The 26113-nt window shown below is 39.4% G+C and overlaps 3 protein-coding genes and 1 pseudogene across 3 annotated transcripts; all 4 read left to right on the forward strand.

The window, feature by feature from the left end:
- Window positions 1–160: 160 nt before the first annotated feature.
- Window positions 161–2744, forward strand: LOC109101870 (protocadherin gamma-A5-like). Its single transcript, XM_042770598.1, has one exon. It carries the CDS (start codon window positions 271–273, stop codon window positions 2656–2658), a length of 2388 nt encoding a protein of 795 aa, XP_042626532.1. The 5' UTR covers window positions 161–270; the 3' UTR covers window positions 2659–2744.
- A 598-nt stretch (window positions 2745–3342) lies between these two features.
- On the forward strand, window positions 3343–5926 carry LOC109113508 (protocadherin gamma-A11-like). The gene has a single exon (XM_042770601.1). It carries the CDS (start codon window positions 3536–3538, stop codon window positions 5909–5911), a length of 2376 nt encoding a protein of 791 aa, XP_042626535.1. The 5' UTR covers window positions 3343–3535; the 3' UTR covers window positions 5912–5926.
- Window positions 5927–6409: 483 nt separating this feature from the next.
- On the forward strand, window positions 6410–9172 carry LOC122147566 (annotated as a pseudogene).
- Window positions 9173–23253: 14081 nt separating this feature from the next.
- Window positions 23254–26092, forward strand: LOC109044892 (protocadherin alpha-8-like). The gene has a single exon (XM_042770600.1). The coding sequence runs from the start codon at window positions 23428–23430 to the stop codon at window positions 25807–25809; it is 2382 nt and encodes a 793-aa protein (XP_042626534.1). The 5' UTR covers window positions 23254–23427; the 3' UTR covers window positions 25810–26092.
- The last annotated feature ends 21 nt before the right edge of the window (window positions 26093–26113 follow it).

Consider the following 26113-nt stretch of genomic DNA (forward strand, 5'->3'; position numbering starts at 1 on the left):
GCTTTTGAGGATTTGTCTTACTGTAGACCACTCGATGTCAGTATTGCTCCAGTATTTGTGTGGCAGATTAAGTCCTGCCCTTGATGATGCGAAAACGGGCTGTATTGTTCCTCACATTCGCGAGCTAATGAACAGTACCAACGGTAACAGGCTATGCTGAATGTATTAACAATGGATCAGTTTTGCTTCGCATTATGTATCTAACATTATATTGTGTCATTTAATCATCCAGAATATACTGATCATTGGAATAACGTTGCGGTGAACACAATGGAAGCCAGAGGACAAAGGCGTGGATGGGAGCGCTGGTGGATTTTTCTGTGTTTCTCTTTGCTTGTGTGCTTTGGACAGCAGGTTTCAGCGCAGATTAGATATTCTGTTCCAGAAGAGGTGAAAGTGGGATCTGTCGTCGGAAATTGTGCTAAGGATTTGGGTCTTGATGTCAGTACATTGGCGGACAGACGGTTTCGTATTGTGTCTGGATCTAATGACGCTCTTTTTCAGGTAAATCAGAACAATGGCATCTTGTATGTGGATAAGCACATTGACAGGGAAGAGGTGTGTGATGGAAATAGCGCCTGCTTGATTAATTTGAAAATAGTTGTCGAAAAACCTCTCGAAGTCCGTTATGTGGAGGTTGAAATCACAGATGTAAATGATCACTCTCCTTCTTTCCACGATAAAGACTTCTATCTAGAGATTTGGGAAAACACTGTAACTGGAACAAGATTTGAACTTCAAACTGCTCGAGATCTGGATGTGGGAGTTAATTCAGTCCGACATTACCAGATGAGTAAGAATGCGCATTTTGATTTGGAAATTAAAGATAGTGTATACGGAGATAAAACACCTTTCTTAATATTACAGAAACCATTAGACAGGGAATTCACTGAAATACACAGGTTGCTTCTAACAGCAGTGGATGGCGGAAATCCACCAAAATCGGGCACTCTTAATATCACTGTCTTTGCTCTGGACGTAAATGATAACCGACCCATATGCAATAGCGATACCTTAACGATAACATTGCGTGAAAATGCAATTGTTGACACTGTAGTGATGATTATAAATGCAAGTGATGCGGATAGTGGTCTAAATGGTGAAGTAGAATATACATACGGTAGAAACATGAAACCAAAAATACATGAAATATTTCAATTAGATCGGACAACTGGTGAAATACGAGTTAGAGGCTTAATTGACTTTGAAGAAAATGAAGTCTACAGTTTGATGATAAGGGCATCAGACAAAGGGATTCCTCCTTCTAACACGGATTGTCATCTCATCATTAAAGTTGAAGATGTAAATGACAATAAACCAGAAATACAAGTAACATCTCTTTTAAATGTTGTTCCGGAGGACGCCAAAATTGGAACTGTTATTTCTCTCATAAGTGTAAGTGATAAAGATTCTGGGATCAATGGAAAAGTTGTGTGTAGCCTATCTGACAATGTGCCATTTGAGTTAAAACCGTCTGTTCAAGATAACATGTATTCTCTTGAAACAAAAGAACGCTTAGACCGAGAGTTAGTGTCCGAATACAATATCAAAATAACAGCAACAGATTTAGGTAACCCTTCTTTGTCAGCATATAAAACTATGTTTGTAAAGGTGTCAGATGTAAATGATAATATCCCAGAATTTTCGTCAAATCCTCTAGAGCTTTATTTAACTGAAAATAACCCTCTAGGCGCTTCTATATTTTATGTCAGCGCATCAGACAGAGATATTAATGAAAATGCTGCCATAACTTATCATATTATTAGAGGTGGTGGGATACAGAACGATATGGCATCTGCAATGAATATAAACTCTGATACTGGTGTTATTCACGCGCTAAAGAGCTTTGACTTTGAAACTGTTAAAACGTTCCAGTTCCATGTTGTCGCTACAGACTCTGGAACTCCATCTCTCAGCAGTAACGTGACAGTAAATGTGTTTATTCTGGATCAGAACGACAACGTTCCAGTGATATTATATCCAGTCAGCGCTAACGGTTCTGCTGAGGGTGTGGAAGAGATTCCCCGTAATGTGAACGGAGGTCATTTGGTGACTAAAGTCAGAGCCTATGACGCAGATATAGGATACAACGGCTGGTTATTATTTTCACTGCAGGAAGTTAGTGACCACAGTCTCTTTAGTTTGGACCGCTATACAGGACAGATAAGGACCCTTCGCTCATTCACAGAGACAGACGAGGCCCAGCATAAACTGCTCATACTGGTCAAAGACAATGGGAACGTTTCACTCTCAGCAACAGCAACTGTTATTGTCAAAGTTGTGGAGCCCACGGAGGCTTTTGCAGCTTCTGATGTGAAAAACGCAGTAAAAGATGAGGAGGAAAACAACGTGACATTTTATTTGATCATCACTTTGGGCTCGGTTTCAGTGCTTTTTGTCATCAGCATCATCATCTTGATTGTAATGCAGTGCTCTAAATCGACAGACTGTTCGTCCAAGTATTTAAAGGACACAAATTACGACGGAACTCTGTGTCACAGCATGCAGTACAGATCTGGAGACAAACGGTACATGTTAGTTGGACCCAGAATGAGTATCGGCTCTACTATAGTCCCGGGCAGTAATGGAAATACTCTAGTCATACCAGATCGCAGGAGGAGAGATTCTGGAGAGGTAAGAATAGCAGGTTCATACTAATTACAGTTACCGTTTTGCTTTGCTATTGTTATACATTATAGTTTTAATTTATGCAATATGTTATGCCTTTAACTAGCCATGATTTCACAGCACACAATCTTGTTTAGTAGCTTACTCTGTTTGACAGATTTTATTGTCGGTTCGTATTGTAAGTAACCGCAGATTGCAGTGAGCTGTCCATTCTTCTGGTGCTGATTTTCTTTTTTTTTTTCTTTCTTTCTTTCTACTTTTTTTTTGATTTTATAAAGTCATAAATAATGACAGTGGTTGCAAATTACTGTAAATATATACGTAATTTTTGCTTTTTTCAGATGTTTATTTCATACTGTTTATTTTATTTTATTTTAAGGGCATTCTTTCAAAATCAGACATTTTTGTCTTCGCTTTATGAGTACTTTAAATGTATTTATGTCCATGATCCCTTTAATTTGCTACATTTTCAGTTATAGTGATATGCAATTTATTAATGGTATTTTCACTTGCAAAAGTGACTTTTGTAATGGGTTCGACAGGGGATGTAACACTTTACACTGCACGATACAGAGTTGTTAAATCCTTCAGAATTATTCATCATATTTAAGAGATTAGTTGTTTGAAATGAACGGTAGACCGCTCGGTGTCAGTATTGCTCTATGTTATGATGAAGAGATTATGCCCTGCCCTAGATCGTGACATGCGCAGTGTTGCATTGTTCTGTACATTTCAGGAGCCACTGTGAGCCGAAAAAAAATATACTGCTTACGGTGGGCTAACGATGCGACCTAAGACATAATTTGAACTATTTCCTGATTTCTGGTACTACACGGTTTATCCTGTTGATAATAACTACGGATAATACATGTCTGGTTCTGGAATACTTTTGTTTTAATTGCTCGCCATGGGTAAGGATGGACAAAGGCGCAGATGGGGATACAGCTGGATTGCTTTGTGCTTGATGATGCATTGTGAAAAGCCTGTTTCAGCACAGATCAGATATTCTATTCCGGAGGAGGTAAAAGAGGGATCACAAGTGGGAAATATTGCTAAAGATCTCGGTCTTGATATCAGTTCGTTAGAGCACAGACGATTTCGTATTGTTTCTGGATCTAAGGACAGCTTTTTCCAGGTAAATCAGAACAATGGCATCTTGTACGTTCATAAGAAAATCGACCGAGAGGAGATTTGTAATGGAAATGGCGCATGTTTGCTAAACTTAAAGATTGCAGTTGAAAATCCACTCGAAGTTCACTATGTTGAGGTTGAAATAACAGATGTTAATGATCACTTCCCTTCCTTCCACGAAAAAGACGTTCACGTAGAAATTGCAGAAAATACTGTAAAAGGCGCTCGCTTCGATCTTCCAACCGCAAGAGATTTAGATGCTGGCGTTAACTCTGTTCGATCTTATCGCCTCGGACAAAATGATCATTTTGAGTTAGAGGTAAGAGACAGCGAAGACGGTGATAAAAGTCCTTTTCTGCTTTTGCAAAAACCCTTAGACAGGGAACGTCAAGAGAAACACGTCTTAAAATTTACTGCCATCGATGGTGGAAATCCGCCAAAATCAGGGTCTTTAAATATAACTGTCTCGGTCCTCGATGTTAACGACAACCGTCCAGTATGCAACAGAGACACATACACTATTTCTTTAAAAGAAAACGAATCTCCCGGTTTTACTGTAACATTTGTTAATGCAACTGACCCAGATGAGGGCGTTAATGGAGAAGTTGAATATACTTACGGTAGAAACGTGCAGCGAAAAGTATATGATATTTTTGATCTGGACAAGGTAACAGGTGAAATACGTGTCAAAGGTAACATTGATTTTGAAGAGAACGAAATTTATAGCTTAAACATTAAAGCATCAGATAAGGGACGCCCTCCAATGAACACTGACTGCAGAGTTGTTATTAAGATTATTGATGTCAATGATAATGAACCTGAGATTGAAGTCACGTCGCTGTCTAATATTGTTTCTGAAGACTCAAATCCAGGGACAGTCATTTCTCTTATTAGCATAACAGACAAAGATTCGGGGATTAATGGTAAAGTTGTTTGCAGCTTGTCAAATAATGTACCGTTTGAGTTGAAACCATATGTTCAGCAGAACATGTATTCTCTAGTAACCAAAGAGAGTTTGGACCGGGAGGTTGCGTCCCATTATGACATCACAGTAACAGCTACTGATTTAGGCAACCCAGCTCTTTCAGCTTCAAAATCTCTGAGCATAGAGGTGTCCGATGTCAATGATAATACACCGCAATTTCCCCACAGCCCTATTGAGGTTTACCTGTTTGAAAATAATCCACCTGGACAGTCCATATTTTCTGTGATCGCCACTGACAAAGACAAAAATGAAAATGCTCATATTACGTATCATATTATAAGAGGAGATCAGGCACAAAGCGATATGACCTCATTCCTTAACATCAATTCTGAAACAGGCGTAATTAGTGCTCTCAAACGTTTTGACTTTGAAACTGTTAAAATGTTCCAGTTTCATGTTGTCGCTACAGACTCTGGAACTCCATCTCTCAGTAGTAACGTGACAGTGAACGTGTTTATTCTGGATCAGAACGACAACGTTCCAGTGATCTTATATCCAGTCAGCGCTAACGGGTCTGCTGAAGGTGTGGAAGAGATTCCTCGTAATGTGAACGCAGGTCATTTGGTGACTAAAGTCAGAGCCTATGACGCAGATATAGGATACAACGGCTGGTTATTATTTTCACTGCAGGAAGTTAGTGACCACAGTCTCTTTGGTTTGGACCGCTATACAGGACAGATAAGGACCCTTCGCTCATTCACAGAAACAGACGAGACCCAGCATAAACTGCTCATACTGGTCAAAGACAATGGGAACGTTTCACTCTCAGCAACAGCGACTGTGATTGTCAAAGTTGTGGAGCCCAAAGAGGCTTTTGCAGCTTCTGATGTGAAAAACGTAGTAAAAGATGAGGAGGAAAACAACGTGACATTTTATTTGATCATCACTTTGGGCTCGGTTTCAGTGCTTTTTGTCATCAGCATCATCGTGTTGACTGTAATGCAGTGCTCTAAATCGACAGACTATTCTTCCAAGTATTTACAAGATACAAATTACGACGGGACTCTGTGTCACAGCATCCAGTACAGATCTGGAGACAAACGGTACATGTTAGTTGGACCCAGAATGAGTATCGGCTCTACTATAGTCCCGGGCAGTAATGGAAATACTCTAGTGATCCCAGATCGCAGGAGGAGAGATTCTGGAGAGGTAAGACTGGCTGACTGATTCTAATAAATCGTGTTGGTTTGTTGTTTTTATATGTTAGAATTACCTGTTTGGTACTTTATTGGACCGCTTTGATCGTCTGAACGTATTGTAAGCAACCACAGATCACATGGAGCTGTTCACTGTTTTGGTGCTGAAATTAGATTCCGGTCATTGAGGTTAGGTTTAATTGTTTATTAAGGCGCGATTTCTGTGAAGCTTAAAATACTAAAATTATTATTTTGGATGTCATAAAACATTTTGAAAACAGTTTTTTTAAAAACAGTGTCAGTCCCCAAGATTAATAAAGGTTGTAAACAAAATCTACTTAATGTAGATTTATATCTGAACATATTGTAGAGTTTATACCTTCAGTATTTTTACGACTTAGTTATGCTTTTAAAAAGTTAAGTATTTTAATCCACTTGGTGTCGGTGTTGCTCCAGCATTTGTCCAGAATATTGAGTCCTGCTCCTGATGATGACGCAAATAGGGCGGGATGTTTTTTTTTTTTTTTTTTTTTTTTTTACACACACTGGAAAGACTCAGGATACATGAACAATACGCTGTACTGCCGGTAGTTAAAAACTGATTTCATATTTGCTCATTTTCTCATGGTGTGCTTGCCATAAACATCCGACTACGACCTCTAATACTCGAGGATATATACATTTGTTCCTAGAGAAACTGTTTGCTAATCGCTCGTGATGGAAGCCGGAGGACAAAGACGCAGATGGGAGTGCTGCTGGATTGCTTTGTGTATTTCTTTTATTCTTGGACTTGGGCAGCAAGTTTCAGCTCAGATAAGATATTCAATTCCAGAAGAAGTGAAAGAAGGAACAGCTTTGGGAAATATTGCTAAGGATTTGGGTCTTGAAGTAAGTAGCTTGGTGGACAGGCAGTTTCGAATCGTTTCTGGATCTAAGGAGGACCTGTTTCAGATAAATCAAGAAAATGGCGTTTTGTACGTCCATAAGAAAATCGACAGAGAGTCTGTGTGTGCTGGCAGCGGTGTTTGCATGGTAAATTTAAAAACCGTTATTGAAAATCCTCTCGAGATACATTATGTGGAGGTAGAAATATCAGATATAAACGATCATTCTCCTAGTTTTCCTGAAAAAGAGCAGCTCCTGAGAATTTATGAAAATACACTGCCTGGCGCTATTTATCAGTTACAGGCGGCTAGTGATCCCGATTCTGGAACGAATTCGGTCCGGTCCTATAAATTAAGTCCTAATGATCATTTTGAAATTCGATTTAGAGAGAGTGATGAGGATAAAGTACCATTTTTAGTCCTGAAGAAGGCTGTTGATAGGGAGATTACAACTACATACAAGCTGCTTTTAACAGCAGTTGACGGAGGGAATCCTCCGAAATCTGGCATTCTTAACATTACTATTACTATTCTAGATATAAATGACAATCACCCTGTATTTAGTCGAGAGACATATTCTGTCACATTACAGGAGAACTGTATTACTGGTACTGTGGTTATCCGTGTAAATGCAACTGATATGGATGAGGGCCCAAACAGTGAAATTGAATACAGTTTTGCAACGTTAAATAGCAAAGTGAATGAGGTTTTTGAGCTCGATCAGGCCACCGGTGAAATACGTGTAAAGGGGGAAGTGGATTTTGAAGATGCAGAGTTTATAAACTCGATATTCAGGCATCAGATAAGGGACATCCACCTATGTCTGGAAACTGTAGAGTTATTATTAAGATTATTGATGTGAATGACAACCGGCCAGAGATTGAGATTACATCACTTTATAAGAACATCCCTGAAGATTCTAAGCCTGGAACGGTCATTTCTCTCATCAGCGTGACTGATAAAGACGCAGGGATCAATGGTAAAGTGATTTGTCAGTTAAACAAAAATATTCCCTTTGAACTTAAGCCTTCTTTCAAAGAAAATATGTATTCCTTAGTGACCAAAGATCGGTTAGATAGAGAAACGAGTTCACAGTACGACATTACAATAACAGCCTCAGATTTAGGACAGCCGTCTTTGACTGCATCAACCACTCTAAGCATTCAGATTTCTGATGTGAATGATAATGCTCCGGAATTTGTAATAAATCCTTTAGACCTCTACTTAATGGAAAATAATGCAGCCGGTTCGTCCATCATTTCTGTAAGCGCCTTTGATAGAGACACTGCTGAAAATGCCGTGATATTGTATCATATAATTAGAGGTGATGGAACACATAATGATTTTTCATCTTTTTTGAATATAAATTCCGAGACAGGTGTTGTTTATTCGTTACAGAGATTTGACTATGAAACTTCTAAAATGTTCCAGTTCCATGTTCTCGCTACAGACTCTGGAACTCCATCTCTGAGCAGTAACGTGACAGTGAACGTGTTTATTCTGGATCAGAACGACAACGTTCCAGTGATCTTATATCCAGTCAGTGCTAACGGTTCTGCTGAGGGTGTGGAAGAGATTCCCCGTAATGTGAACGCAGGTCATTTGGTGACTAAAGTCAGAGCCTATGACGCAGATATAGGATACAACGGCTGGTTATTATTTTCCCTACAGGAAGTTAGTGACCACAGTCTCTTTGGTTTGGACCGCTATACAGGACAGATAAGGACCCTTCGCTCATTCACAGAAACAGACGACGCCCAGCATAAACTGCTCATACTGGTCAAAGACAATGGGAACATTTCACTCTCAGCAACAGCGACTGTGATTGTCAAAGTTGTGGAGCCCAAAGAGGCTTTTGCAGCTTCTGATATGAAGAACGCAGTAAAAGATGAGGAGGAAAACAACGTGACATTTTATTTGATCATCACTTTGGGCTCGGTTTCAGTGCTTTTTGTCATCAGCATCATTGTGCTTATTGTAATGCAGTGGTCTAAATCGACAGACAATTCGTCCAAGTATTTACAAGATGCAAATTACGACGGGACTCTGTGTCACAGCATCCAGTACAGATCTGGAGACAAACGGTACATGTTAGTTGGACCAAGAATGAGTATCGGCTCTACTATAGTCCCGGGCAGTAATGGAAATACTCTAGTGATCCCAGATCGCAGGAGGATAGATTCTGGAGAGGTAAGAATAACAGATTAATTGCAATTACAGCTATCGTTTTGCTTTGACATTTTTATACTTTGTATGCAGTATGTTATGCCTCTACATAGTAACGATCTCACAGCACAAAATCTTGTTCAGTAGCCTACTTTGTTTGACAACTTTTATCGTCTGATCGTACACATCCTAAGCGTGCAGGCAGTTGGTCACTGCGTCGGTGAATTTTTTTTATCTCTTTATTTATTTATTTAATCGCATTTCGTAATTAAGAAATAAAATAAAACTGTCAATGGTCAAAAATGACTGAAACCATGCAATCATAAATCCCATAATTTCTAGATGTCTTTTCTCTCTCTCTCTCAGATGCAATCACGCATTTTTGTCTTTGCTTTATAAATATTTTAAATGTATTTATGTGCATGATTCGATTGAGCGGGATATATATATATATATATATTAATACAGAATTTTTGTTTAGTAATAATATATATATAGATATATATATATATATATATATATATATAATATATATATATATATTTTTTTTTTTTTTTTTTTTTTTTTTTTTTTTTTTTTTTTCATGCTATTGTGCTATTCAATTTTATAATAGGATATTCACATTACGTGACTTTTGTAATGAGTTCGACATGAAATGGTACAGAGTTGCTAAATCCTCCAGAATTATTTATAATATTTAACAGAATAGTTGTTTGAAATTAACAGTAGACCGCTCGGTGTCAGTATTGCTCTATGTTATGATGAAGAGATTATGCCCTGCCCTAGATGGTGACATGCGCAGTGTTGCATTGTTCTGTACATTTCAGGAGCCACTGTGAGCCGAAGAAAATTAAAGTGCTTACGGTGGGCTGACGATGCGACCTAAGACATAATTTGAACTATTTCCTGATTTCTGGTACTACACGGTTCATCCTGTTGATAATAACTACGGATAATACATGTCTGGTTCTGGAATACTTTTGTTTTAATTGCTCGCCATGGGTAAGGATGGACAAAGGCGCAGATGATAAAACAGCATTACTTCTTTCTTCATGATGAATCATTAACAAACAGCCTCATCAAACACAAAACATACAATCCATTACGAAGTAAAAAAAAGAGGGATCACAAGTGGGAAAAATTGCTAAAGATCTCGGTCTTGATATCAGTTCGTTAGAGCACAGACGATTCCGTATTGTTTCTGGATCTAATGACAGCTTTTTCCAGGTAAATCAGAACAATGGCATCTTGTACGTTCATAAGAAAATCGACCGAGAGGAGATTTGTGATGGCAATGGCGCATGTTTGCTAAACTTAAAGATTGCAGTTGAAAATCCACTCGAAGTGCACTATGTTGAGGTTGAAATAACAGATGTTAATGATCACTTCCCATCTTTCCCAGAAAAAGACTTGCAGATTAAAATAGCGGAAAACACTTTAAAGGGAACTCGCTTTGGTCTTCCAACCGCAAGAGATTTAGATGTTGGCGTTAATTCTGTTCGATCTTATCGCCTCGGACAAAATGAACATTTTGAGATAGAGGTAAGAGACAGTGAAGACGGTGATAAAAGTCCTTTTCTGCTCTTGCAAAAACCCTTAGACAGGGAAAGTCAAGAGAAACACGTCTTAACTTTTACTGCCATCGATGGTGGAAATCCACCAAAATCAGGGTCTTTAAATATAACTGTCTCGGTCCTCGATGTTAACGACAACCGTCCAGTATGCAACAGAGACACATACACTATTTCTTTAAAAGAAAACGCCTCTCCCGGTTTTACTGTAACATTTGTTAATGCAACTGACCCAGATGAGGGCGTTAATGGAGAAGTTGAATATACTTACGGTAGAAACGTGCAGCGAAAAGTATATGATATTTTTAATTTGGATAAAGTGACAGGTGAAATACGTGTCAAAGGCAAAATAGATTATGAAGAGAATGAAATTTTTAGACTGAACATTATGGCATCTGATAAGGGACGCCCTCCAATGGATACTGACTGCAGAGTTGTTATTAAGATTATTGATGTCAATGATAATGAACCTGAGATTGAAGTTACGTCGCTGTCTAATATTGTTTCTGAAGACTCAAATCCAGGGACAGTCATTTCTCTTATTAGCATAACAGACAAAGATTCGGGGATTAATGGTAAAGTTGTTTGCAGCTTGTCAAAGAAATGTACCATTTGAGTTGAAACCATATGTTCAGCAGAACATGTATTCTCTAGTAACCAAAGAGAGTTTTGGACCGGGAGCTTGCGTCCCATTATGACATCACAGTAACAGCTACTGATTTAGGCAACCCCAGCTCTTTCAGCTTCAAACTCTGAGCATAGAGGGTGTCCGATGTCAATGATAATACACCGCAATTTCCCCACAGCCCTATTGAGATTTACCTGTTTGAAATTAATCTACCTGGACAGTCCATATTTCTGGTGAGCGCCAACTGACAAGACATATAAGTGAAAATGCTCATAGTGTGACTATCATAGTATTGGGTTCAGTGCATCAGGCAAAAAAGAGGCGACTATGGAACCGTCTCCTTAGATAGAAATTTCTGACACGGGAGTATTAGTGTCTCATTTGACTTTGAATATTAAAAAGTTTCAGTTCCACATACTTTGTTGGATAAAGTGGAAGGGGGATTTGGGGTTGTTTTTCTTTTCACTGGGATTACTTTATTTCAAGCTGTCCAAAAAAACCACGGGGGGGTTGGGGGGGGGGGGGGAAACGGGGTTGAAATTTTTTTTTTCCCCCTTTTTTTTTTTTTTTTGATTTTGGATTTAAATCCCCAAACTTGTTTTTTTTTTTGTCCTTTCCTTGGGCGGGAGGCGAACTGGGCAAATTTTACGGGGGTTTTTTATGGGTGGGGAGGGTTTATACCCAAGCTTTCGGGAGCCTTGTCTTTGGGTTTTTTTATGGGGAAAACAAAAAGAAATTGGGGGGGTTCGGCGAAAATTTTTTTTTTTTTTTTTTGTTATTGGGGGGAAAAAGGTGGGGGGCTCACCCCCAAGGGGGGGGGGGGAAATGGATTTAAAAAAGGGAAGCTTTTTTTTTTCTGGGGTTGCATCGTTAATTAAAGGGGGGGGGGGGGGGGGGGAGGGGGAATTAACAAAAACCCCAACACAACCCAAAGCGTTTTTGAGGGGGGGCCCTTTTTTTTTTAATTTTTTTTAAAAAAAAATGGGGAAAAATAAAAGTTTTTTTTGTGCCCAAAAGTAAAATTTTTTTTGGTTCTTTTCCTCCAAAACTTGGTTTTTTCAAAACCAAAAAAAAAAAAAAAATTTTCAGGGCAAAAAACTTGGGTTTGGCTTATTTTTTTTTCTCCCCTCTTCCCCTCTCGGGTTGTGATTTTTAAGGTCAGGGTAGTATTTGAAACGGGCGCCAAGTTGGGGGGGGAGGGGGGGGGGGGAACTGGGGGGTTTGGGGGGGGGGGGGGGGGGGAACCGGGGGAAAAAAAACAAAGGCTGGGATGAGCGGGGGATTGGGGGCCAAACAAACTAAAAAACCACACGGCCCAATTCATAAATGGCAAGTGTGGGGGGGCCCAAAAAAACAAAACCAATAACCCTCACCCCCACAACTAAAGGGGGGGGGGGGGGGAAAAAAAAGTCCGGGGGGGGGAACATTTTAAAAAAAAAAAGGGGCGGAGTTTTTTTTTTGGTTTCAAAAAAAAAAACTTTTTGGGGCCAAAATTTGGAAAAATTGGGGTTTTTATAAGCCGGTCAAATTTTTAGGATTTAAAAAGGGGGGGGGGGGGGTAAAAAAAAAACATTTGGGCCCAAAAAGGTTTCGGCCAGTTCAACCCCCCCAAAATGTCAAATTAATTCCATGAATTTTATAGCTCTACACTGCGTTAAAAAAAAAAAAAAAAACTTTTTTAAAAAAAAAAAAAAAAAAAAAAAAAAACTTTTTTAAAAAAAAAAAAAAAAAAAAAAAAAAGGGCAAAAATTTAAACCTAAAGGGGGACTTTGGGCTTTTGGTTTTTTCCTCCTCAAAAATGTTTTGAAAAAACAAAAACTGATTTTTTGGGGGGGTGGGGGTTTTAACCCAAGGAAGGGGGAAGAGGGGGGGTTAGGGGGGTGGGGCCCAGCCCCTTGGGGGGGGGCCCACCCCCAGTTAAGGTCATTCTCTTTCCAAAAAAAAAAAATTTGCATTTTTTATTCCCCCCACGGTTTGGGGGAGAGGGGGGAAAAAAAAAAAAAATTAAAGTGGAGGCCACAAAAAAAACCATTAAAGGGAAAAAAAAAAAAAAAAAAAAAAACAAACTTTTTTTTTTTTTTGGGCAAAAAAAAAACCGGCCCAAAAAAAAAAAAAAAAAGGGGTTTTTCGGGGGGGGGGGGGGGGTTGTTACCCAGTGGCCTTTTTTTTTTTTTTAAGGAAAAAAAAAAACCAAAAACCTCACCCACCCCACGGGGGGGGTTGGTTTTTTGTAATTTTTTGCCTTTTAAACGGGGCCAAAAAACCCGGGCAAAAAGGCCAAACAAATTATTTTTTTAAAAATTGGAGGGGTTTTCCTTTAGGGGGGGGAAAAAAAAAGGGGGGGGGGGGTTTTTGTTTGGTTTGTGGGGGGGTTTAAAAAAAAAAAACATGCAAAACAAAAAACAAATTTTTACCCCGGGCCAAGGAAAAAACAATGCGGGGGAAAAAAGGCCCCAAATTCAATTTTGGGGACTGTTTGGGATGGCCTTAAAAAAATGGGGGGGGGGGGGGGGGGAGTGAGGGGAAAAAAATTTTTTAACAAAACCAAACGGGCCAAAATATTGTTTTTCGGCCCTAAAAAGTTTTCTTTGGTTGGGTTTTTTCCCAATTGGGGAAAAAAAAACTAACAAACTTTTTCATTTTCAATGCTTTTTTTTTCCTCTGAGGGCTTTATGGGGGGGAAGTTCCAAAAACCCCATGGTTTTACTGGGGATTTTTTTGTGGCCAAAAAAAGGGGGGACAAACAATAAGGGGCAAAGCAAATTTTAATTTTAAAATCAATTTATTTTTTAAATTGGGGGGGGAAAAAAAAAAAATTTTTGGTTTTGAAAAACCCAAAAAATATGTTTTTTTTTTATTTTTGTTTTTTTTGGTTTCCCCACATAAAAATCAAAAAAAATGGTTCAAAACTGGGAAGGTTTCTTTTAAAAAACAACCAAAAAAAAAAAAAAACAAAAATTTGGCGGTTTTGGAAGGTTTTAAGGGGGGCTAAGGGGGTTAAAACCCCGGGACATTGGGCAAAAGTTACACAAAAATTTCAAATTCAATGCGGTTTTTGCAAAAAAAAACAAAAAAAAGGTTGCAAAAGTTTCAAGGTTTTGTTTGTTTTTTTAAAAAAAAAAAATTATTTCTGGGCTTTTGTTCTTTTTTTTCAAAAAACCACGGGGGACAAAGAAAAAAAGTCGGGCTGGATTTAAAAACAAAAAAAAAAACACAAAGGTTTGTTTTGATTAACAAAAATTGTTTTGGGCCAAGGGGGACTTTGAAAAAAAAAACTTTTAAAAAACAAAAAAAAATTCCCCCAGGGTTGAAAAGATTCAATTGTTTAAAAAAAATGTTCGTTGGGGGGCCCAAAAAAAAAAAAAAAAAAGCGCCCCCCAGTTTGGGGTTTTTTAGGGCGTTTTTTTGGGGTTTTTTTCTTATCATGTTAACCAAAAAAAAACAAAAAAAAATTGCACGGGGGAAAAAAAAAAAAAAAAAAAAAGGGGGGTAAATCCATTTGGGGGGCCATTTTTAGGGGAAAAAGGTGGTAACCAAATCAGGTTAGGGGGGAGGGGCTTGGAAAACTTTTAAAAGGGGGCATTTTTTTAACATTTGGGTCCCCCAACTTTTAAATGAAGGGGATTCTTTTTCAAAAATCTATTTTTTTTTTTCCCCCCAAAAATTTTCCCAAAAAAAAAAACCCGTAGGAACTGGTTTGCTAATTGTTTCTGTTCCAAAAAAAAAAACAAAAGGGGGGCCAAAATTTTTGGGGGGGAAAAAACAAAAAACAAAAGGGGCAAAAACGTTGTACCAAAAAAAGGGGGGTTTTTCAAAAAAAAAAAAAAAAAATTTTTTATTTGGGGGGGGGGGGAAAATTTTTTACCCCAAGGTTAATTTTTTCCAAAACTTTTTTAAAATTATTTTAAAGGGATTTTTATATAAAAAACTATTTTTTTAATTTGCGGGCTTTTTTTTTTTCTTTTTTCCACAATTTTTGGGTTTGGGGGTTTGATTTCCCCCCTTTTTTGACCCACCCCCTTGGGGGGTTTTTTTAAAAAGGCAATTGGAACTTTTTTACAATTTTTTAAAAAGTTTGAACGGCCCCCACCAAAAAAAAAAAAAAACCAAAAAAACAATTTTTTTTTTGGGCCCAAAATTTTTTTTTTTTTTTTTTAAAAAACAAAAAAAAAAAAAAAAAAAAACCAACAAAAAAAAAAAATATTGTTTTAAAAAATTTGTTTTGGGGGGGGGGAGGTTTAAAAAACCCCTGGGGTTAACATGGCCCAACCCAAAAAAAAAACAACGTTTGGGTATTTTTTTAAAAGTTTTTATTTTTGCAACCCTGAAAAAGGCTTAAATTCCTTTCTTTAACTTTTTGTTTCCCCCAAACCAAAAAAACATTTCCATTTTTTTTCTTTTTTAAAAAAAAAAAAAAAAAAACTTTTAGTTTTTTTTCCACTTTTGGGGGGGGGGAACAAAAAAAAAAAACAAAAAAAAAAAAAAAAATTTTTAACTTTTACTTTTTTACCCTTTTAAGGGTTCCAATTTGTTTTTTCTTAAAAAAAAAAAAAAACTGGTTTTTTTAATGGGACCAAAAAAAGAAAAATTTTTCCCCACCCACCTGTATCCCAATTGGTAAAAATTTTTTTTTTTTCAAAAAATTTTAAAAAACACCAAACAATTTATGGCAAAAAAGGTTTTTATTTTAAATTAAAAAAAACCCTTTAAAAAAAAAAAAAAACAAAAAAAAAAAAAAAAAACTTTTTGGGTTTTCCATAAAATTTTTAATAAAGGGGTAGGGTTTTCCAAAAGGGATGGTTTCAAAAAAAAAAATTTTTTTTCAAAATTATTTTAAAAAACATTTAAAAAAAAAAAAAAGAGGGGGGGGGAACCCTTCAAAAATAAACGCCAAAAAAAAAACTTTTAAATAAAAAAGAAAAAAAAAAAAAAAAAAAAAAAAAAAAAAGGATTGGGGGGGGTCCAAAAAAAAAAGGGGAAAAAAAAAAAAGTAAAAAAATTATTTTTTAGATTTTTTGAAAAAATTGGGTTAACCATTTCCCCGGAAAAAGGGGGGGGGAAAAAAAAATTTTAAAAATATTTGGCAAAAAAACAAAAAAAAAAAAAAAAAAAAGGCACACAACCCCATTTTAGGGGACAGCTGAGGGGATTTTTCCCTTGGGTCCCCAATTTTTTTTTAAACATTTTCTTGGGCTTTGGGTTTTTTTTTAAAAAATGGGGGGGGGGCAAAAAAACCAAACAAAAAAAAAGGGGAACAGTTTTTCCCCTTTATTGGGGAAAAACAAAATTTAAAAAAAAAAAAAAACCCCAAAAAAAACAAAAATTGGGGGGGGGGGACCACCCCCCCAAAAAAAAAAAAAAAGGGGGAAAAAAACAAAAAAAAAAAAAAAAAAACATTTGAATTTGGGACACAAACAAATTTAATGGCACAAAACCCCCATTTTTACGTCACTGGGGGGGGGGGGGGGGCCAAAAAAAAAAAATGTTGGGGTTCTCCAGGGAACTTCAAACAATTTTTTTTTGGTGCAATTGGGGGATTTTAAAAAACATAATCCTGTTTTTTTCTTGGAAAAGGAAATTTGTAAAACCCCATTTTTAAGGGCATCTTAGAAGGGGGGGGGGGGGGGGGGGACAAAACCAGGGGGGGGGGGTTTTTTTTTTAGTTTTGGCTTTTTTGGGTGGGGGTTTTGTTTTTTTTGGGGGAAGGGAACCAAAAAATTCCTTTGGGGGGTTATATTATTTTGTTTTGGGTGGTTTTACGGACATAAAAAGGGGATTTTTTAAACCCAATTTTTTTAATTTTGGCCAAAAAAAAAATTTTAACAGGGGGGGGGGGAAATTTTTACCCGTCCCGGGGGGGGGGGGGGCAAAAAAAAAAAAAAGGGGGGGGGTTTTAACCACTTTTTTTTTCCCAAAAAAAATAAAAGATCTGTTTTTTTTTTTTTTGGGGTCAAAAATTGTTTAAAGTTGTTTCCTTTGGGGGGGGGGGGGCTCTTTTGTTTTCCATAAAAGGGTTGTTTTAGACTTTCGGGTTCATTTGGGGGGAAAAAAGGGGTTACAAACAAAAAATTAAAAAAAAAAAAAAAATTTTTTTTTTTTTTTTTTCAAAAACACCAAAAAAACAAAAAATAAATTTTGGGGTTTTGGGGGGGCTGCCTTTAAAACCAATGGTAATGTTTACCCAAATTTGTAACAGGGGTGTTGGGGGGTTTTCTTTCCACACCAAAAAAAATTTTTTTTTTTCTTTAAAAACTTTTTTGGGGGGGGTTTGCAAGCAAACTTTTTTTCCCCACCAATATGGGTTAGCCACCCCATTTTAAAACCCAAAAAACATGTTTTTTGGTTTTGGCCCCCAGGAACCCCAACCCCACATGGGGGGGGATTTTTTATTTTCACTTTGGAAAAAAACAAACACAAAAATTTTTAAAAAAAAACGGCTTGAAAAAAGGGGGTGGGGGGAAACAGGGGGTGGTTTGGGGGGGTCAAAACATTGGGAAACACCCCAAAGGGGGGGGTCAATTTTTTTTAACACATCCTAAAACCCAAAAAAAAAAAAAAAAAAAAGGGGGGGGGGGCGGGCAAAAAACACGGCCAATTTTTGGGGGGACAACATTTTCCTTTTTTTTTTTTTTCCGGAGGGAGTTTACTTTCCAAAATTGAGTTCAGGGGAAACAAAAAAAAAAGGGGGGACACCTGGGGCCCCGGGGGGGGGGGCGGGAAAACCCAAAAGGTAAGCTTGGGGGGGGGCCAAAAAAAGGGGGGGAAACCAAACATTTAAAAACCAGACAACAAAATTTTTTCGCTTAAAATTTTTTTTTGGCCACCAAAACCAAACCCCCCAAAAACCGAGTCCCCAACCCCCCCCAACATCCACCCCCCCCCCGCCAAAAAAAAAAAAATAGGGAAGTTTTAACAATTTTTTTGGTGTTTTGGCAATTTTTGGGGTTGGGGGGGGGGGGGGGGGGGGGGAAATTGGGTTTTTTCGGGGACCTTTTTTTTTTTTTTGGTTTGTTTTACCCCCACACAAAAAAAAAAAAAAAACGTTTTTTTTTTTTGCGGAAAAAAAAAAACCCCCCCCCCCCCCCCCCCAAAAGGGTTTTTTTTTAAAAAAAAGGGGGGGGGGAAAAAGGATTTCTTTTTAAACCCAATTTTAAAAATTTTTATTGGGGGGGCCGTGGAAAGTTCTCATTTTTGGAAACAGGGGGGGGTATTTTTTTTTTTTTTTTCAAGTAAAAAAACCAGGCTTGAACGGTTCCCCCAGGTACAGGGTTACAAAGCGGTGGGGGGGGGACAGTTCCCCCAGGGGGACAAAAAAACGTAATTTTTCACAAAAAACCCTTGTTGGGACGGGGGGGGGGGGGGGGGGGTAATTTTTATTTTAAAAATCAAGGGGGCCAGGCGGGGGGGGGGGGGGGGGGCGGGACAAAACCTAACTTTTTTTGGGGATCCTTGGTTTCAAAAAAGGGGGGGAAAACCCCCGGTTTTTTCCCACACATGAAAGGGGGGGGGAAAGGGGTTTTTTTTACAAAATGGGGGGCAAAAAAATTTTTTTTTTGCGCAAGAAATCCCTTTTGAGTTTTCTTTTAGGGGGGGGGGGGGGGGGGGGGGGGGGGGGATTTTTTTTAGGTTCCCACTGGGGGGGTTTTCCAATAAAAACTTTTATAAAAGCTTTTCAAACAGGGGGGTTCCCAAGGGGGGGGGGGCAAACATTTTTTTTTTTTTTTTTTTTTAAAGGCACACCTGCAACCCAAGGGGGTGATCGGGCCAGGGAAACGCCAACCAACACCGGTATTTGCCCCACGGAAGGGCTTTTGTCCACCTTTTTTGGTGGACAAAACAAAAACACCTCAACCCAAAAAAACCACGGGGGGGGGGCCCAAAAAAAAATGTTTTGTTGGTTCTGATCGGAAGGGGCCCCTTTTTTTCCCCACAAACAAAGGGTTAAAGGCAACTTTTGATTTGGGGGGGGCCCCAAACACGGGGCTTTTTTTTAATCTTGGGGGGGGGGGGTTTTCCCCATGTTTTTCCACCCGGGGGGGGGGTTTTTTTTTTTGGCAACCCCCAAAAAAACCCCTCCAAACCACCACGGGGGGGGGGGGGCCCTGTTTGGGGGAAAAACTTAAACAAAAAAAAAAAAAAAACCCCTGTTTTTCGGGTTTCCATTTTTTTCAGGGGGGCGGGGGGGGGGGGGGGGGGGGGGGGGGGGGGGAAAAAACCCCCCCAGGGGGGGACTTTTCTGAAAAAAAAAAAACCAGGTTAGGGGGGGGGGGCATGGATTTTTGGGTGTTCTACACGGGGGTTAACTGGCCTTGGGGGGATGGGGGACAAACATTTTTTTTCCCAGGGGGGCTCAAAATTGTTTGGGGGAATTTTGCAAACGGTTTTGGGGGGGGGGGAAAAATTCCTCCAGAACCCATGGGGGATATTTTTTCCCTGTTAAGACCAAGGGAACCCCCGGGCCCCCGGGGGGGATGGGTTTGGGGGGGGCCCCCCCCACGAGGTTTTTTTTTTTTGTTTATTTCAAAATTTTGGCTCGCCGGGGGTGTTGCACTCCTAAAAAAATTCAATGTTTTGCCATTTTCTTTGTTAAAATTTTGGGGCGCCACACTTTGTTTTTTTTTTCCCTCAAACCCCCAGCGTTGGCTTAATCCTTTTTCAAACCCCACCTTTAAAAAAAAAAAAAAGAGGGGGGTCAAATGGTTTGGAAGGTTTTTTTGGGGAAAAACTTTTCTTTCCCAAGCCACTCACCTTTTTTTGGGGGTTTTTTTAACAGGGGGGGGGGGGTTGGTGGGGGGGGGGCAAAAAAACTGGACCTTTTTTTTTTGATGGTTTTGTTGTTTTTGTTTTTTTTAAGGGGTTTGGGAAATTTTTTTTTTTCACAAATGGGGGGGGGGGCCACAAAGGGGGGGGGCCGTTTGCACCCCGGGGCCCCCCTTTTCAAGGTGGAAAAAATTTTTTTTTATTTTTTTTTGGCGTCCCTCCTTTTAACTTTAAAAAAGGGGGGGCGTGGACATTTTTCCAGAAAAGGGGGGGGGGGGGGGCTGGGGGGCATGGTCACGGTTCCAAAAAAAAATTGCGAAAACCAAGTGGGGGGGGCGGGGAAACAACTTTTTTTTTCCCACCCAAAACATAATGGGCTGCCCACGACCCAGTTGGGTTCAGTTTCAAAAAACCCCAAAACTCCCAAAACCCAATCACCCGCTTTTGGGGGGGGGTCTTAGGGGGGTTTTTTTAGGGGGTGCCCCGGGTTTTCATAAAAAAATTTTTTTTTTTTGGAAGGGGGGTTAAAAATTGTTTGGGGTACTTAGATTGCCCCCCCGGCACTTGTAACAAAAACAAAAATTCAAAAAAGGTTTGGGGGGGGGGGGGGGGGGCCCCAGGGGGGGGGGGGAAAAAAAAAAAAAGGTGTTTTGGAGGGGGGGGTTTTTCGTTGTTTTATTTGAAACTTTTGTGGTTTTTTGGGTTGTTTCCACAACGGGTCTGTGCCAAAAACTCCCTTTGGAAAAAAAGGGAAATTTTGGGGGGGGGGGGGGGGTTCCAAAAAGGGGTGGATTGGGGTTTTGCCCACAACAAAAATGTTTGACCCAAATGGGGGTTTGTTCATATTATTATTAAAAAGAATCTTCTTTTTGATAACATTTTAACCCCGGCCAGCAACGATGTGTTTTAAAGGGGGGGGTTTAACATTTTTTTTTTTGGGGTTACTTATTTATCTTTTTTTTTTTTTTTTTTGGACCAATTTCCGGGCGGAATAAATATTGGGCATTTTTTCGGTTTTTGGTAACCCCACATTTTTGTTTTAACAGGCTTGGGGAAAGGGTCCCTTTGGCCGGGGGGGAGGGCAAACACATTAAAAAATGGTGTCTGGCACAGAATCTTTTTTTTATTGGGGTAATTCTTTATTGATTCCAAGGGGGGGGGGGGACCAAAGGAGGGAGACTATGAAAAAAAAAAAACATTTTTTGGGGGGGGAATTTTTTTGGCTTTTTTCCCCTTATTCCATTGGAAGGGGGGGGTTTACTTTCTGGGTCTTAGTAAGGGTTTTCAGGTTTATTTTTCCTTTTCAATTACCCAAAAATTTGAGGCCAAAAAAAAAACAACCCCATTTTTTTTTTTTTTGTTTATGGGGTAATTTTTTTTGGGTGGTATTTGGGGGGGGGGGGGGGGGGGGGTCCCAAACGGGGACCCAGGGCAAGGTTTTTTTCTTGGGGAGGCGGGACGGGGGGGGGGAAAAGCAAAAAAAAAAACCAATGATTTGAAGGGGGGGGGGGAATTCCCCCATTTTTTTTAGGTTTTGGGGGGGGCTGAGACAAAGGGGGGGGTTTCCTGTGGGGGGTTTCTTGGAAGGTTTCCCCGGGGGACGCCCTTTAAGGGGGGGCCCCAGGGAAGGGGGACCCCCTTTGTGGAATGGGGGGGGGGGGGGTGAACCTCTTTAAAAAAAAGGGGGCACCCATTGAATACGCCCTGTAAAGCCCAGCGTGAAGATACAGTCACTTGTTGAATACTTACCTGTCTGTACGAGCTAAAAGCTATTGTCCTTGAATACGCCCTGTAAAGCCCAGCGTGAAGATACAGTCAATTGTTGAAGAGCTACTGTCTGTACGAGCTAAAAGCTATTGTCCTAACTTGAATACGCCCTGTAAAGCCCAGCGTGAAGATACAGTCACTTGTTGAATACTTACCTTGCGACATCCTTACCGTTGTTACTTACCTGTTACTTACCTGGCCTCAGGGATTTGTGTGTCGCCTTATACTTACCTAGGAGGTCAATGGGAGTGGAGGAGACTGTCCAGACGCTGTTGAAGTGCAACCCAAAGAGCAAAAAGAAGCTAGGAACAAGGCATTCTTCTCCGTTTTTATCTATTACTCATTGTGTGTTCTGTTGCCTTCAGGAGAAGGAGAAGGGCGCCACGGGAAATCAAGCCGCTAAGGAAGGACTTAGGATTAGTCAGGAGACTGGTAGAAGTTCTGGAAAGGACGAAAGAGCCCTTTGCCCCCCCCTCCCCTTGTGATTACTTACCAAAGACCTCCAGAGTTCTCAGGCTCAGTTCCCTCCTGCCAAGAGACGAAGATCAAAAATTTAGATTCCCCTTTTCTCCTTTCCTAGATTACCTTTTTAAATAATTTTAAATAAAGTTGTTTTAAATTACCCTTAACTTATCTTGTGCGTCTGGTCCTTGGGGTGATCTTGGGACCCTCCTCGAGGTGGAAGTCGGGAAGGGGCGTGACTCGCAACACCTGTGGTCCGCTCCGACCTGTGACATTTCACTCTCAGCAACAGCGACTGTGATTGTCAAAGTTGTGGAGCCCAAAGAGGCTTTTGCAGCTTCTGATGTGAAAAACGTAGTAAAAGATGAGGAGGAAAACAATGGGACATTTTATTTGATCATCACTTTGGGCTCGGGTTTCAGTGCTTTTTGTCATCAGCATCATCGTGTTGATTGTAATGCAGTGCTCTAAATCGACAGACTATTGTCCAAGTATTTACATGATACAAATTACGACGGGACTCTGTGTCACAGCATCCAGTACAGATCTGGAGACAAACGGTACATGTTAGTTAGACCCAGAATGAGTATCGGCTCTACTATAGTCCCGGGCAGTAATGGAAATACTCTAGTGATCCCAGATCGCAGGAGGAGAGATTCTGGAGAGGTAAGGATGCCCGATTAATTCTAATTACAATCAGCGTGTTGTTTTGAAATTGTTTTACATTATAAGTGCAAAATAGTATTCTTCAACATTTTGATTCTTGCAGGTAGCTGTTCGTTGGGTTGGTGCTGAAACTATATGCAAATCCTTCAGAATATGCTTCATTGTGCGTTTTTTTTTTTTTTTTTTTGTCCTGAAAATATTTTAAAACAACAATTTTAGTTGTTAAAAATGCTGAATGGATGTAAACTTATATATTCTACATTTATGTTTAAGTTTACATTTTATATTTATTTATTAGTGTTTTTAATGAGTGATGCTGGTGTATTTTAACAGGTTTTTAACTGTTTTAAGCCACTTGGTGTCGGTGTTGCTCCAGCATTTGTCCAGAATATTGAGTCCTGCCCCTGATGATGACGTAAATAGGGCGGTTTTTTTTTTTTGTTTTTTTTTTTTTTTGTTTTTTTTTCACACACACTGGAAAGGCTCGGCATGCACGGACAATACGCTGCGCTGACGGTACCTAAAAAGACCGATTTCATATTTAGTTATTTTCTCATGTATTTGCTAAAACTAATCTTCTGTGGCCTTTAATATTCGAGGATATACATTTGTTTCTAGATAAACTGTTTGCTAATCGCTCGTGATGGAAGCCGGAGGACAAAGACGCAGATGGGAGTGCTGCTGGATTGCTTTGTGTATTTCTTTTATTCTTGGACTTGGACAGCGAGTTTCAGCTCAGATAAGATATTCAATTCCAGAAGAAGTGAAAGAAGGAACAGCTTTGGGAAATATTGCTAAGGATTTGGGTCTTGAAGTAAGTAGCTTGGTGGACAGGCAGTTTCGAATCGTTTCCGGATCTAAGGAGGACCTGTTTCAGATAAATCAAGAAAATGGCGTTTTGTACGTCCATAAGAAAATCGACAGAGAGTCTGTGTGTGCTGGCAGCGGTGTTTGCATGGTAAATTTAAAAACCGTTATTGAAAATCCTCTCGAGATACATTATGCGGAGGTAGAAATATCAGATATAAACGATCATTCTCCTAGGTTTCCTGTTAAAGAGCAGCGCCTGAGAATTTCTGAAAATACACTGCCTGGGGCCGATTATCAGTTACAGGCGGCTAGTGATCCCGATTCTGGAACGAATTCGGTCCGGTCCTATAAGTTAAATCCTAATGATCATTTTGAAATTCGAGTTAGAGAGAGTGATGAGGATAAAATGCCGTTTTTAGTCCTGAAGAAGGCTGTTGATAGGGAGATTACAACTACATACAAGCTGCTTTTAACAGCAGTTGACGGAGGGAATCCTCCGAAATCTGGCATTCTTAACATTACTATTACTATTCTTGATACTAATGATAATCGCCCTGTATTTAGTCGAGAGACATATTCTGTAACATTACAAGAGAACTCTGCTATTGGCACGGTGGTTATTCGAGTAAATGCAACTGATATGGATGAGGGCCCAAACAGTGAAATTGAATACAGTTTTGCAACGTTAAATAACAAAGTGCATGAGGTTTTTGAGCTCGATCAGGTCACAGGTGAAATACGTGTAAAGGGGAAAGTTGATTTTGAAGATACAGAAGTTTATAAACTCGATATTCAGGCATCAGATAAGGGCCATCCATCAATGTCTGCAAACTGTAGAGTTGTTATTAAGATTATCGATGTAAATGACAACTGGCCAGAGATTGAGATTACATCACTTTCAAAGAACGTCCCTGAAGATTCTAAGCCTGGAACTGTCATTTCTCTCATCAGCGTGACTGATGAAGACGCAGGGATCAATGGTAAAGTGATCTGTCAGTTAAACAAAAATATTCCCTTTGAGCTAAAGCCTTCTTTCAAAGACAATATGTACTCTTTAGTGACAAAAGATCGGTTAGATAGAGAAACGAGTTCACAGTACGAAATTACAGTAATAGCCTCCGATTTAGGACAGCCGTCTTTGACTGCATCGACCACTCTAAGCATTCAGATTTCTGATGTAAATGATAATTCGCCGGAATTTGTAATAAATCCTTTAGACCTCTACATAATGGAAAATAATGCAGCCGGTTCGTCCATCATTTCTGTAAGCGCCTTTGATAGAGACACTGCTGAAAATGCCGTGGTATCGTATCACATAATTAGAGGTGATGGGACACAGAATGATTTGTCATCTTTTTTGAATATAAATTCCGCGACAGGTGTCGTTTATTCGCTGAAAAGCTTTGACTTTGAAACACTAAAGACTTCCCACTTCCACGTTCTCGCTACAGACTCTGGAACTCCATCTCTCAGCAGTAACGTGACAGTGAACGTGTTTATTCTGGATCAGAACGACAACGTTCCAGTGATCTTATATCCAGTCAGCGCTAACGGTTCTGCTGAGGGTGCGGAAGAGATTCCCCGTAATGTGAACGCAGGTCATTTGGTGACTAAAGTCAGAGCCTATGACGCAGATATAGGATACAACGGCTGGTTATTATTTTCACTGCAGGAAGTTTGTGACCACAGTCTCTTTAGTTTGGACCGCTATACAGGACAGATAAGGACCCTTCGCTCATTCACAGAAAAAGACGAGGCCCAGCATAAAATGCTCATACTGGTCAAAGACAATGGGAACGTTTCACTCTCAGCAACAGCGACTGTGATTGTCAAAGTTGTGGAGCCCAAAGAGGCTTTTGCAGCTTCTGATGTGAAAAACGCAGTAAAAGACGAGAAGGAAAACAACGTGACATTTTATTTGATCATCACTTTGGGCTCGGTTTCAGTGCTTTTTGTCATCAGCATCATCGTGTTGATTGCAATGCAGTGCTCTAAATCGACAGACTATTCGTCCAAGTATTTACAGGATACAAATTACGACGGGACTCTGTGTCACAGCATTCAGTACAGATCTGGAGACAAACGGTACATGTTAGTTGGACCCAGAATGAGTATCGGCTCTACTATAGTCCCGGGCAGTAATGGAAATACTCTAGTGATACCAGATCGCAGGAGGAGAGATTCTGGAGAGGTAGGACTATGTGAATTATATTAAACAAGACTTTCTCAGGCTTAGTGTCATCAATAATATTTTATGTTTTGATATTTTATGTTTTGTCTAATAACAGCAGTGTTTATTTATTTTTGCTTGGGAATTAAGCTTTGAACGCTGAAATGAATATTCGTTGTCCATGGTGCTGAAATGTTTCACCTTTGTAGGGTAACAATACTTTCGTTTCATAGTTTGTTTGAAAATACTTTTTTTTTTTTTCTATGTCTAAACCGGGTGACTGCAGTATTGTTCACATGTTATGAATTGTCTTGAGTATTTCAAAATTGCTGTTTTTAATTTCTTTTTT

This window comes from Cyprinus carpio, chromosome A14, assembly GCF_018340385.1.
Source record: "Cyprinus carpio isolate SPL01 chromosome A14, ASM1834038v1, whole genome shotgun sequence".
NCBI lineage: Eukaryota > Metazoa > Chordata > Actinopteri > Cypriniformes > Cyprinidae > Cyprinus > Cyprinus carpio.